This window comes from Daucus carota, chromosome 9 (genome assembly GCF_001625215.2).
Source record: "Daucus carota subsp. sativus chromosome 9, DH1 v3.0, whole genome shotgun sequence".
Classification (NCBI taxonomy): domain Eukaryota; kingdom Viridiplantae; phylum Streptophyta; class Magnoliopsida; order Apiales; family Apiaceae; genus Daucus; species Daucus carota.
In genome coordinates this window covers 30,070,515-30,084,921 of record NC_030389.2, presented here as the reverse complement: position 1 = coordinate 30,084,921, position 14,407 = coordinate 30,070,515, and the positions used below count along the sequence as shown (strand labels likewise).

The 14,407-nt window shown below is 32.5% G+C and overlaps 2 protein-coding genes across 2 annotated transcripts; both read right to left on the bottom strand.

The window, feature by feature from the left end:
* LOC135149601 (protein FAR1-RELATED SEQUENCE 5-like) lies at positions 1 to 1,683 on the bottom strand. The gene is made up of 2 exons (XM_064085348.1): positions 1,019 to 1,683; positions 1 to 678 (listed from the first exon to the last, which is right to left on the bottom strand). The coding sequence occupies exons 1-2, from the start codon at positions 1,553 to 1,555 to the stop codon at positions 1 to 3; spliced, it is 1,215 nt and encodes a 404-aa protein (XP_063941418.1). The 5' UTR covers positions 1,556 to 1,683.
* A 454-nt stretch (positions 1,684 to 2,137) lies between these two features.
* LOC108207398 (protein FAR1-RELATED SEQUENCE 5-like) lies at positions 2,138 to 4,108 on the bottom strand. Its single transcript, XM_064085347.1, has 3 exons — positions 3,782 to 4,108; positions 3,520 to 3,589; positions 2,138 to 3,036 (listed from the first exon to the last, which is right to left on the bottom strand). Exons 2-3 carry the CDS (start codon positions 3,533 to 3,535, stop codon positions 2,138 to 2,140), a joined length of 915 nt encoding a protein of 304 aa, XP_063941417.1. The 5' UTR covers positions 3,536 to 3,589; positions 3,782 to 4,108.
* Positions 4,109 to 14,407: the final 10,299 nt, after the last annotated feature.

Genomic DNA, 14,407 nt, shown 5'->3' with positions numbered 1-14,407 from the left:
CTAAAGTTCAAAATTGTCACCCATGCCACTTTCACTGTTGTCTGTACTTTGTTTTTGTTTCTTCTTCCCAGCAGAATTCTCATCCAAATTTTGCATTTTTCTTACAGGACAATTCCTAAAGTCATGATAAACTTCTGTCTTGCAATACCTGCAAATCCTCTTTAGTTTACCAGAAAGTATAGTTGATTTTTCAGCAGCACTCTTAATTCTCTTTGTTCCACACCCTTTGTTCCGACATTGATTTGGAGGCTTGACTTCAATGTTAACTGGAATCTCTGATCCAATAAACTTTTCAACAACATCTTTCTTGTTTCCCACAACTAGCTTCCCTTCAAATTTCCAACCACGTAACTTCTGTTTTACATCTTTTAGACAACTTTGAATCAAATCAAGTGCTTCTTTATTGTCACCAGCCAACCCCATACACGAATTGAAATCAAACCAAATATCATTCACAATAACACTAAATTTCTCTTTATCATCACTTGATGTGCTTGAAACAAATCTTGTTGCATTTTTCTCAGCATTTTTCATCCATCTATTCAGAACAAGATGCCTTGGGAGCTTGTGCACAGGAACTTGTTTTAATGCAAGAATCAAATGACTGCATGGCAAACCAATTCTTTCAAACATCCTACAAGAACACTCAAGTTTATGATTTTCCAAAATGTGCAAAACCTGTACCAAATATAAGTGATTTAATATCAAATATAAAATACATACAAACATGAAAAATAAATTACATATATTCAACACTACTAAAACATATATTCAACACAAATTGAATTGTATTTCAACACAAACTAAAATATATTCAACACTACTAAAACATATATTCAACAAAAATAAATATATACAACACCCCTAAGACATGTATTCAACAACCCTAAAACATATATTCAACACCCCTAAGACATTGTATACGAAATATACAATACATGCAAACATAAAAAATAAATTACACTAAAAAAGGCATTAAATAATAATCAAATGCAATCTACTAGTACTTCAGAAATACCTGAAATTCTTTAGCAGCTTTAAGATCATGTAAAACAAACTTCTTTACTTCAACACCACTCATATCCTTTATTACCAAATGGAAACAAGCATCTCGTACTTGTTTCTGGAATTTATAAAATATTTCACGTGTGTATAACTCTGCAGCATCCTTCTCCAAAAATAGTTCTGTATCAGTACTTGGGAACGCAACATTAGACTTATGATTCAAGTCTGAATTGATATTACGTTGCTTATCCATTGCAGTCTCAAAACGTAGATAAAACTGAGATAGAGTATCACCAGGTTGATGATAATGACTAAAAAATGAATTTGCACTTTCTGACCAAGATGTTGTCCGTAATATTCCTAATAAAGGATCTTCTTTGAAATATGCTGGAATCCATAAATGTCGGCATTCATACATATCACACAACCACTCATTGTCAGTCATCTTAAACTCATCCATCAAAGATTTCCAACCAGCTTCAAACTCAGATATATCCAAATTTTCACCCCATACAAAAGGTTTAAGCTTTGATAAAAATCCACCATCCATTGCCAATACCACACCAACCTAAAAATACATTTTAAAAAAAAACTAACAAATATCAGGCATACAAATTTCTCAACATAAAAAATAGATATATTCAACACTACTAAAACACATATTCAACACAAATCAATATATTCAACACCCCTAAGACATGTATTCAACACCAATAAAACATATATTCAACACAAATACATATATTCAACACAAATGTTATGGAGGTTCAACAGAAGATACCTTGGATGGAAACTTTTTCATGATGTGCCACATACAAAGACGATGCCTTGTCTTTTCTTTATCAAACACATCAGCAATTGCTTGTTTCATTGCAGCACATTGATCAGTCAATATGCATAATGGATGTCGCCCCATACAATTTAGTAAAGCTTGAAAAATCCATTTGTAATGAGCTATATCTTCTTTTGAAAGTAGACCAGCACCAAAAGTTACACACTTTCTATGATTGTCAACACCACAGATTGGAACAAAAACCATGTTATACCCGAAAACAAATATATGTTTATTAAGAATTGAAGAAAAAAGAGAATAAGCTATACACAAAATACTTTAGAAAATAACATAAATTTCTTACTTGTTAGTACTAAATGTGGCATCTACTGAAATAACATCACCAAACACATCATAGTTTCTACGACCAACACAATCTGCCCAAAATAACTTTGTCAATTTTCCAGACTCATCCACATCATGTTCATAGTAGAATCTGCCATTAGAAGAATCCTTCAAAGATTGAAATTTATTCAATATTACTTGTGCATCTGCATTCCCAATTATGTTCTTCAAGTCTCTATTCCAATTTTTAAAATCAACAACTGTTGCCCCAATCTGGTCATACCCTCCAACAAACTCTTTCATTAAACCAAACGCACGAGCAGGACCTATTCTGACTTTTGAACAATCAAATGCAAAATTTTGATGTGCAACAGTCATTGACCGGTTTGCCTTCAAAAACTTCTTACCATCAGCACTAGCAAACCTATGATTATGTTGTTCAATAAACAAAGTAATCTCATATATTGAACCCTTCGTATGTTTCACCACAATCATAGCAGGACATCCACATCTAGTAAACATACTTTTCCTCTTTTGTTTTGAACAAAATGAGCCATCATCATTCTTCTCACCATTTTTAGAATAAAAGCCTTCTCGTGAACAGTGAAAACGTGTCGATTGAATACGTCCATCTCGATATCGCTTCTCACTACCACGCCTAATATCAAATCCACAAGAACGACCATAATCAACATAAAAATGCGCAGCCTCATCTATACTCCTAAATGATTTTCCAACATTAGGTTTACTATCAACCATACAAGGCAACCAATACGTTGTAGAACCTGGAGATACATATTTACGCGAAGACAAATCATCAACTTCTCCCAAAGACAAATCATCATCTTCTATAGCCACAACATCCATAGGCAATGTATTAGCATCAAAGTTTTGAGCAATTTTATCACCAAAACCTGAAAAAGTTATAGAACTAAACTGAAAATCCCAAAACATTATATTCAACAGTTACACATAAACAAAGTTCAACATAAAGAAAACAAAGATTCAATAAATATCTTGTTCAAATCCCAAAAAGTACTCAAGTAAGAGTAATCATACAAAATTGATACTTATATTCAACAAACACTTATAATTACAGTCAACAAATTAAATACAATTATAATTCATACTTATAAGTACACTTATAAGTCATTATATTCAACAGATGCACGTAAACAAAGTTCAACATAAATACAACCAGAATTCAACATATTTAAGTCATATACATATCGTTCAACAGAATTCATACTAATATTCAACAAACACTTTATAATTACATATAATAATTGATTCATATACAACTCGTTCAACAAAAGTTAATCATACATTCAACGAAACAACAAACATTCAGATTAAAAAAAGAATCAACAAACTAAACTCAAAGAAAATCATGGTACCTGAATTCAAGTCCATAGCACAATCGCATACAAGAAGAACAATCGTACAGAGTAATAACCAAATCTCCACCTAAAAAAACAAATTTTTTATTATAATATTCAATCGAACACCACAAAACACCTCCAAACAACCTAATCCCGACGAATACAGTACAGGCGTCAAAGAAAAAACAATAAAACAAGTAAAACACATCAAATCGTATATCTCGAGCTGAAGAAAACAACTAAACAGCAAATTTATGTAAAAAAAACAGTAATTTACCTTCAAGTATGCGTAAATCTGTAGTCGAAAACCGCGTTGTTCTCTCTCCAGCTCAGAAACTCGCCGTCGTCTCTCTCCGATGCGTCTTCTCTCTCTAGCCGGCAAAAATTTCCAACAAACAATAATACGCTTCTGTTAATTTTTTAGTTTATATAGGTTATAACTGTTTAAACGTAAATTGACTAAATTACCCCTCTATTATAAAATTTTAAGTCAGCCCCAGCCCTAGGATCAAATCTAATCTGATGGCCCAAAAAAGTTTGTAAGTTTGTAACTTAAAAAAGTTTTTATTTGATCCCATTCCTATATATATATATATATATATATATATATATATATATATATATATATTTTTGACTCCAAAGATGAGGTCGAAAATGACATTTGAAAACTGAAACTGGAAATCAGGAATTCAGTTGCATATATAGTTGCATATGCAACCACCGTATTTTTGGAAAATATTTTCAAAAAGGTAGTATTTTTGAAAATATTTTAGAGATTTGAAAATAAGATTGGATAAGGTAGTATTTTTGAAAATAAGATTGAAAAAACAATATACAAGATAATTCCCCTTTAATTTATTATCTTGGAGCTTTATAAATAAATAATTTTTGAAACCAGAAAATTTATTTGTATATTAGGATTCAAATTCTCTTAGAGTCCGTGTGGAACCTGCATTTCATTTCGGACGATAGATTTCCAATGACAGGATTTGAGTTGTCATTTCAAATTCTCAGATTTAGATTTATACTACTCCCTCTATGTCTCGTAATAAGAGTTGTTTTGACTTTTTACATGTAACTTGAGGTGTAAAAAAACATATCTCTGCATATTATTCTACAAATTTTTTTTTGAATAAAAATATAAATGTTAAATTTTAGTTCACAAAAAGAAAATCTTGTAGATGTTTGTTTTTTTATACATGGAATAACGTGTAAAAAGTCAAAACGACGCTTATTATGAGATAGAGGGAGTAGTATTTCGATATTTGGATTTCAAATGAAATTCAAATCCATATTTCCAAACAAGTTATTTGATTAGATCCAGAATTTGAAATGAAATTCAGGTTCCCAAACAGGCCATTAAGTTATATATATATATATATATATATATATATATATATATATATATATATATATATATATATATATATATCGGGTCGCGCTCTAGAGAGAACCAAGGCTTAAAATAGAACCATAGAACCAATTCTCAACCGTTGGATTCATTTGGATTTAATGGCTCAAGATTAAAGTAGAGAATCTTTTAAAATAATATGACAACCAGTATAAAATATGTATAATCAATTATAAGGATAGTGGTGTAATTTTACATATATTGTCATTTATTGATAATCAATCAAAATCAATCATAAACAACAGTTACAACTTAGCTGTATGTATTATTTTCAGATTGTTTTTCATATTTTTCCATACACTGCATCTTGTGTTCTTTCATTTGGTACTCAATGGAGGGCGTTCATGAAGAAACACAAATGTATACTCACGTCTCTTTATTTTAGGTTCTGCTGCTGCACACCAATTCTTATATATTTTGACAATCTACGTGTTTATCTTACATTGTATCTGTTGAAAATAACGGATCACAATCTGCTACTCAGCATTCCATGGGAGACTAATGAGCTCAATGAAGATATTTATGTGGATTCATACAAGTACACATCACCCGACGGAGAAGAATATTGGATACCGAAATGTGATAAGAAATCCAAGCCATATGTTAATCAGATGTTTCCAGATGTTGAAGCTGCATTTGAATTTTATACTGAATATGGGCGATTATGCGGGTTTGTTGTACGTAAGAGTTCTGCAAAATATAAAGGTGGAGTCATGACACATAAATATGTAGAGTGTAGTAGCGCCGAAAGGTTTGAGGAGAAAACGATTAAACGTAGAAAGACTAATACTCGTAAGTGTGAATGTGAGGCTAAGATAATTCTCAAGAATTGTCCAACTGGTTACTATATAGGGACTTTTGTATATAGGGACTTTTCTACATGACAACTATATTTTTATACATCAGGACTTTCAGGTTATGCATTAGAACTTAACGGTCGATGGACCTTCAGCTACAATAGCCTCTCGTATTATAATTCTTACAAAATGAACTCCTATAATCTTGGCAGCTCTATTATTCTTACACATTTCCTCTTCACATTTTATAATCTCAGTGTACTTTAATTTTACCTTTACTTGATTTCTTTTTTTTTTTTTTTTTTTTTGACAAATACTTGATTTCTTTTTTAAAGTGAATATACGCAAAGGTTCTGCTATAGTTACCTTTTTTAAAGTGAATATACACAAAGGTTCTGCTACAGAACCCTTTTTTAAAGTGAATATACACAAAGGTTCTGCTACAGAACCCTTTTTTAAAGTGAATATACACAAAGATTCTGCTACAGAACCCTTTTTTAAAGTGAATATACACAAAGGTTCTGCTACAGAACCCTTATTAATACTTGAAAATTTAAAGGGTTCCTAAACCAATGTTTCAAAGAGGAACATGACCCCTTGTACCACGATTAGGTAATGAGGAATAAAATAAAAATCTCCAAACATAATCATCCCACTATATCTATGATTCACAAGATCGAAGATACAAAAATTAATAAAGGTAGATAATAGAAACTTGTAAGCTTCGCATCGGAAATTTAACTTTGGTGATGATATTTCATTCAAATGATCTGTAATGTACCACTTTTTTCCCAATGAACACAAAATCCATCATAACTATGCTTAGTTATTTCGAACAACCAAATTGTAAACTTGGTGGATTTGACTTCTTATATACAGAGGTTCAGCATATGAACTTCAATGTTGGTACCACTTCTTTCCAATTCCACACAAATACTCATCCCACTATAAGTATGCTCAGTCATTTCAAACAATCAAATTGTAATCTTGTTGGATTTGACTTCCTATATACAGAGGTTCAGCATATGAACCTTTATGTGCCGCTTCAGAATTTTAGAATTGTATCAACACTTCAAATTGAATGCTCTCTACATTACAACCTTCTTTTTCATATCAACACCAAAAATTGTTGGTGTTGACTTCCAATAGATAGAGGTTCGTACTATGAACTTTACTGTTTGTGCCACTTTTTCCCCAATTCACACAAACACTCCTTCCACCATAACTATTCTCAGTCATTTCAAACACCCAAATTGTAATCTTGTTGGATTTGACTTCCCATATACAGAGGTTCTGCATATGAACCTTTATGTAGCGGTTCAGTTAAGGTGGAATTTTATGTGCCGCTTTATGTGCCACTTCAGTTATGCTGGAATTTTATATTTGTAATAACAATTCAATTCGAACGCTCTCTACTGTACAACATTCTTTTTCATATCAACAGCAATACTCATTCCACGATAATTGTTTTTAATCACCTCCGACAACACACTTGGAAACATGGTGGATACGACTTCCTCTAGACAGAGGTTCAGCATGTGAACCTCAATATCCCCACTAGTAACTTTAGCTTTGTGATAAGACTTTCAATCGAACACCAACAAGTTTTGGTAAAACCTCTAGTCTTAATCTTATCCATTGTGTTGTTATCGCACAATCTTTGTCTGTTCTTCGTGCACTGCAAGTATAATCAATGGTTTCGTTAGTTCATCGACGAGTGTATGTATATATATGTATAAAACTGTTCTCACCTCTATAAAGAAGCTTAATTCGAAGATGCTGAAGATTTGATGATTCGAGAATGATTCGATGCTGCTGATGTAGTAGCGCTGGTGAATTTTGGAAAGTTGTCAATCAAATAAAATTTGAGCGCTGATTTTTATTCTAAATATTTTGGGTCTATAATGCCCTTGGCTATGTAACAAATATATTATATATTTTTTAATTTCAAAAAATTGTGGTTCTATGGTTCTATGGTTAGTGGTTCTTTCTAGAACATGACCAAGGTTCTATGGTTAGTGGTTAGTAGTTATTTATTTGAATAGTATTTTTAGAAAATAATTTAAATTTTTTGTATATATGTATTGACAAGGCTGTCGCGTGCCTATCAAATAATAAATATCTAACAAACCTCCTAACTATGTAGTAGGGTAAGTCAGAGTCGTTCCCACAGAGACAAACGTATCAAACACTAGTTATTCTCGATTCAATCCAACTAACAAGTAACACAATAAAAATATTGAGAGATATTATTAAACTAATAAAAATAAAAACTAGAAAACAATTAACTAAAAATATCTAGAATTAAGTATCCCCACTAGCATGAATCAATGCAATTATGATTTTCTCCCCCAATTAATCAGATAAATCACCCAAGAGGAAAGATGCGCCCTATAAAATACCAATAACCTCTTCCGAGTATTAATGGCTTCTCTAAAATACAATCAAGCCTATTTCCATGGTATCATGCAGTTTAGAGACATTAAACACAACATCCCAATTTCCAAACAATTCCTTCTACCTATTTCCATGGAGAAGTTCATGTCCTTATTGGATAAATCACAACCATCTAAATCCAACTTCCGATGGTAGATAGATATCGGTTCAAACAATACACAAAATCACGTCTGACCTGCAATTGTTATTTAGCACAACTCAATAAGCAAGAGCAAATAACCTTATCAACCAAAGATCATCGAAAATCATGCATCAACCACAACTAGGGTTCAACTCAACTCTAGAATAAAATCTACTCTAGCATAATAAGTATATAAAAGAAAATAAAGATGGATTATACAATGGATCTTCAATCCCGAAGTCTTAAAGAAGAAGAAGACAAAGTGTTTTTAAACCTAACCTAATTATACAATCCCCTCTAATCTCTATCCCTATAAATATATTTAATTTTAATGCTTACAAGGAAATACAAAACAGTTTCCCAAACGGAATTGGTTTCTTCAAGGGAAAATTCGCAGCAGACTTTTCTCTCCTGATTCTGGGCTGATTCTGTTGGATTTTGGATACTGGACCATCTCTGAATAAAATCAAATTCTCTAACCTTCGCGTGGGCTGTAAGATCACCCAATTCTGACTTCTAGAACTCAAGATATGGCCCAAACAGTGAGTCAAGTGCAAGTCTTCCAACAATTTCGAATTTCCTTCAAATTTATCTTCAAATTAAGCTTTTTATTCCAATTTCCTCCAAGTTTAGGAACTCCTTGCTTCCTACAATAAAACATTAAAATCTAATTAATAAATATCCAATTCAATGCAAAATATAATTAAATATGAGAATAAAATCATCTAGAATATATGTAAATATATACTCTATCAAACATCCCCACACTTATCTTTTGCACGTCCTCGGGCAAATTAAAGAAATAAAAATATACTAACTAACTAACTAACACCACTTTCGTAGATGACACGATTGCATTGAGCGCATGCAACAAGCCGTTAAACCCCTAGGCAGCCCTAGTAGGACGAGTTTTGTCTCGTGAGGGTTTATAGAAGATATACCCACAAAATCAAATATTTTTCTGCCAAGTCTCAAGAATGCAACTAATATGAATATGCATATACAATCATGAAAGCATTAACCTCGTAAACATATAATCTTCAGAATAAGCAACATTCAAGGATTTCATCTATCTCACATATTAGTCACGCAACTCTTCCACTGCAAGTACGGAGTGCATCGTGTGTGCTCAACATGCTCTATAATGAAACAATACATAGACCAACAAACTTCAACAGAGTCTTAACCATGAGCCGTTAATCAGAATAGAGCTTAAACACTTCGTTACATTAGAGTCAACTACAGCTTAGGGTCACCAAGGAACTTCTATGCCTCTCTTCCTATTTTCTTTTTCTTTTTCTTTTTTTCTTTTTTTCTTTTCATGCTCGGTCTAAGGTCGGGACGCTTCTCATGGTAAGTGAGTTACGACCACCATAAGACTTCGCAAGCTCATTATTTATCTTTTTTTTTTTTTGAAGTCAAGTAATTCTCCAGTAACCAAGGGTTGTGAAAAGTCACCAAGAAATTTTTTTATTCTAGTACATCACTTAATACCAGCACATGTACATGGATCGTCCCTTTCACATGACATATTGTCACCCACTGATCTCAAAGGAGTACTCGATACTTTATTTATAATATTCTTTTTTTTCTTTTTCAGAAAGGCATATACATCACACAGCTTCCCCAAACATAAGATTTACATACTCTAAGCTCAAAAGGGAATAGTCAAAATTCTACGCTCGACTCATAGCAAAGACTCAAGAATTAAGCTAGTCTAGGTCTCGTTTCTAGAGCATTTCATAGTGTAATTAAAATTTCCGCACAAACAATTTCTAAGAATGCAAGACATCACATATGATCAAGATTACTAGCCAAGAAATTATGCAAATAAACTCATCACAAGAAATTAACTTGGTATTATATACTCCCATGAATTATGCAAATGCAAACTAATAAGAAAACAAAATAAACAAATAACTACTAAAAACAACCACATGCTCTAATCTAATGCAACTACATGAATTTCTTAAATTTAAGGCAATTTTTTTCTAATTTTCCTATTTTTTTTTTAATTTTTAATCATATATAATTTTTTTTTTTTGGATTTTTTTCATTCATTAAGAACTCATCCCCACACTTAAATGGTTCATTGTCCTCAATGAATAAATTAATAATAATAATACTAAAAAAAATTATACAAAGAAAGGTTAGAAATACTCCCCTAGCGCATAAGCACGAAGTGTCGCTTAAAAAAGAGATGAAGTTGAGCTCCATTTAATTAAAATTCCAGCTCCAAGATGCTCCAAATATTAGATTATAGAAATTTAGCGTAATGTGAAGTTGCCCAAGTGGTTATGCGGTAGCACTTGCAAACCATGTGTTTGGTGTTCGAATCTCCACAGCTACATTCTTTTTACATAAATCAGCAGAAAAGTGAACAACTGACAAACAGCAAATGTGGTGAAGTGACAGACTTCAGCGTGTGAAGGAGAAGAAATAAAAGAAATAAAGCGCGCTTCACCAGTAGCTTTCGCACTGGCAGCAGTAAATTCACACACCCGGCACAACAACGAGCAAATAATCCAAAGACAGAGGAACTAAACGGCAGGTCTCGAAAAGGAGAACCACCGTATTGGAGTACTGTTTCGCAACATTTCTCAATATTTTTTTTCTTCACTTCAACCGTCTTCTTCCGCACCAATTTATCAATTTTTGCTGCACCTGCAAAATTCGTTCTTCTTTTTTCTTTTTTTTCTGAAACACTTCACGCAAAATTTTATCAAGGCACCTCGAGGGAGTAAAAATAAAACTATCTAATCTAAAAAAAATCACCAAAATTAAAATAAAAAATTACTAACCTTAAAAATCATGGGTTGCCTCCCAAGAAGCGCTTGTTTATTGTCATTAGCTTGACTTATTTAAATAACTAATATCCATCAATGAGGTGAAAAAGCAAACAAATGTACATATCTTCTAATTTCAATTAGCCTATTCATTAGAATACCAATTAAATTAGCAAGAAGATATGGAAATTGCCACCCAAGACTTACATGGTGCTCAAAATATTTGGGCATGTGAAAGTATTTTGAAAAATCATCACTAACACGTTTATAGCTACTTTTCACAAAATCCTCCCAAATCGGATCGACATAAGGCATATACAAATTCTCAATCCTAACATCAATTGAGTCAATCTCATTCAAACTTGATTCTATCTCATCTACCACAATTGAATTCACAATATCCTTATTCGAATCAATTTCCACCACAGATATATTATCACCCTCATCAAATAGCATGCATAAAGAGTCATCTAAGAAATCAACATCATTGTTATCACAAGATTTTTCACATAAGTTAATTTCTTGAGAAACATAAGGATCAACAAGGGTAAGATTTTCAAAATCATCATCATCTTCATCATCAAAGTAATCAAAAATTATCTTACTGTTACTGACCTCGTTTGTAGGCTCTTTGACCTCCCCACCATTCCACAAAATTGCATCATTAATCCGACTCGTAGGTTCTCTATCCGTTTGAGTGCGCATCTCTACGAGTTGAGTTACCTGTTGAGTCATTTGCGCCATATGAGCTTGCATCTTATTGATATGTGTCTTAAACTCTTCATTATTTTTCTCTTGTGATGAAATAAATTCTTGCAAAAGAATTTCCAAGTGGGAATTTTGTGGTGGTTGAGGGTAGATTTCAGGTGGTTGAGCTTGGCATGGACTAACTTGTATCTCTTCAAACAGAGGATTTAATTGTTGATTTTGAGAAAATTCGGAGATAAAAGTTTCCAAGGCAGTTTCCAAGCTAGACTTTTGAGGTGGATATGGGTTGTTTTGGTAGGAAAAATCAGGAATATTTTCCCAACCAGAGTTGTATGTGCTAGGATATGGATTGTACTGTGGTATTTGGTTAGAGTTGTAAGTGGTAGTGTAATCAAAATTACCTTCCCAATACGATGTTTGGTTTGGATAATAAGGGGTGTTGAATCGGCAAAAGTTTCGAGTGTGCCCCTGCATACCGCAAACTTCACAAGTAGTAACCAAATATGAAGGTATAGACTTGATTTCATCGATTGTCCGAGATAATGAATGCATAGCCTTAGTCAGTGCTTCCATGCTTTCTTCTTCCTCCTCCATTCACTCGCTTAATTTCTTATCGTAGAAACCTGAAACACAAATATTGCAAACACAAGAAAAACCACAAGTGAAGGATTAAACGGAACAAGAATAATAGCCGAAGCAATAATAATAAAAAAAAATTAGTCGGATCTTATCAAAAACAAACTAATCTAATACCGCTTTGTCCCCGGCAGCGGCGCCAAAAATTTGACAAGGCTGTCGCGTGCCTATCAAATAATAAATATCTAACAAACCTCCTAACTATGTAGTAGGGTAAGTCAGAGTCGTTCCCACAGAGACAAACGTATCAAACACTAGTTATTCTCGATTCAATCCAACTAACAAGTAACACAATAAAAATATTGAGAGATATTATTAAACTAATAAAAATAAAAACTAGAAAACAATTAACTAAAAATATCTAGAATTAAGTATCCCCACTAGCATGAATCAATGCAATTATGATTTTCTCCCCCAATTAATCAGATAAATCACCCAAGAGGAAAGATGCGCCCTATAAAATACCAATAACCTCTTCCGAGTATTAATGGCTTCTCTAAAATACAATCAAGCCTATTTCCATGGTATCATGCAGTTTAGAGACATTAAACACAACATCCCAATTTCCAAACAATTCCTTCTACCTATTTCCATGGAGAAGTTCATGTCCTTATTGGATAAATCACAACCATCTAAATCCAACTTCCGATGGTAGATAGATATCGGTTCAAACAATACACAAAATCACGTCTGACCTGCAATTGTTATTTAGCACAACTCAATAAGCAAGAGCAAATAACCTTATCAACCAAAGATCATCGAAAATCATGCATCAACCACAACTAGGGTTCAACTCAACTCTAGAATAAAATCTACTCTAGCATAATAAGTATATAAAAGAAAATAAAGATGGATTATACAATGGATCTTCAATCCCGAAGTCTTAAAGAAGAAGAAGACAAAGTGTTTTTAAACCTAACCTAATTATACAATCCCCTCTAATCTCTATCCCTATAAATATATTTAATTTTAATGCTTACAAGGAAATACAAAACAGTTTCCCAAACGGAATTGGTTTCTTCAAGGGAAAATTCGCAGCAGACTTTTCTCTCCTGATTCTGGGCTGATTCTGTTGGATTTTGGATACTGGACCATCTCTGAATAAAATAAAATTCTCTAACCTTCGCGTGGGCTGTAAGATCACCCAATTCTGACTTCTAGAACTCAAGATATGGCCCAAACAGTGAGTCAAGTGCAAGTCTTCCAACAATTTCGAATTTCCTTCAAATTTATCTTCAAATTAAGCTTTTTATTCCAATTTCCTCCAAGTTTAGGAACTCCTTGCTTCCTACAATAAAACATTAAAATCTAATTAATAAATATCCAATTCAATGCAAAATATAATTAAATATGAGAATAAAATCATCTAGAATATATGTAAATATATACTCTATCATGTATAATGATACCGTAAATAATACTAAATTGATATCCATTAATCAATTCCATTAATAGTTAACCGGTGATTACCGATCAACTCCGATACTCGTTTTGTATAATAGTGGTCAAACGGCATGTTTAGCCCTCCTTATATTCATTTCGGAAAAAAATTTACATTTATATTATATTTTTAGCATTAAATATTTTATAGATGGTTCATATTTCATATTTACAGAAATTTCACTTACATTTTAAAAAAGTAGACATATACTTTTTTTTTTTTTTTGAAAAGTAGACATATACTTTTTTAAGAAATGAATGACTTCCTCAAAAAAAAATGAATGACTTGTTAGTTGTTTGTTTCTGAAAAATAATATAATCCAAATAATGAGAATTTAAAGTTCCCTGTCGACAGAAACCTAATTCTGGGAAGCAAATAAATGGTTGTGCAAGTCTAGCCACCAGGTTTGTTCAAAGTAGTATAATAATTAATGTACCAACAGATATAGTCATGAAACTATGAGCTACGTGTATAAACCGGAGTCATTCTCATGGATCTGAACATTGCATTTCCCACCATACTTTTTGCTATCTCGTCGCAGTGTGT

Coding starts and splice junctions, on each gene's coding strand:
- LOC135149601 (XM_064085348.1), bottom strand. CDS start 1,555: ATGGATGGTGGATTTTTATCAAAGCTTAAACCTTTTGTATGGGGTGAA. Junction 679..1,018: donor AAGCTGCTAAAGAATTTCAG/GTATTTCTGAAG, acceptor TATTTGGTACAG/GTTTTGCACATTTTGGAAAA.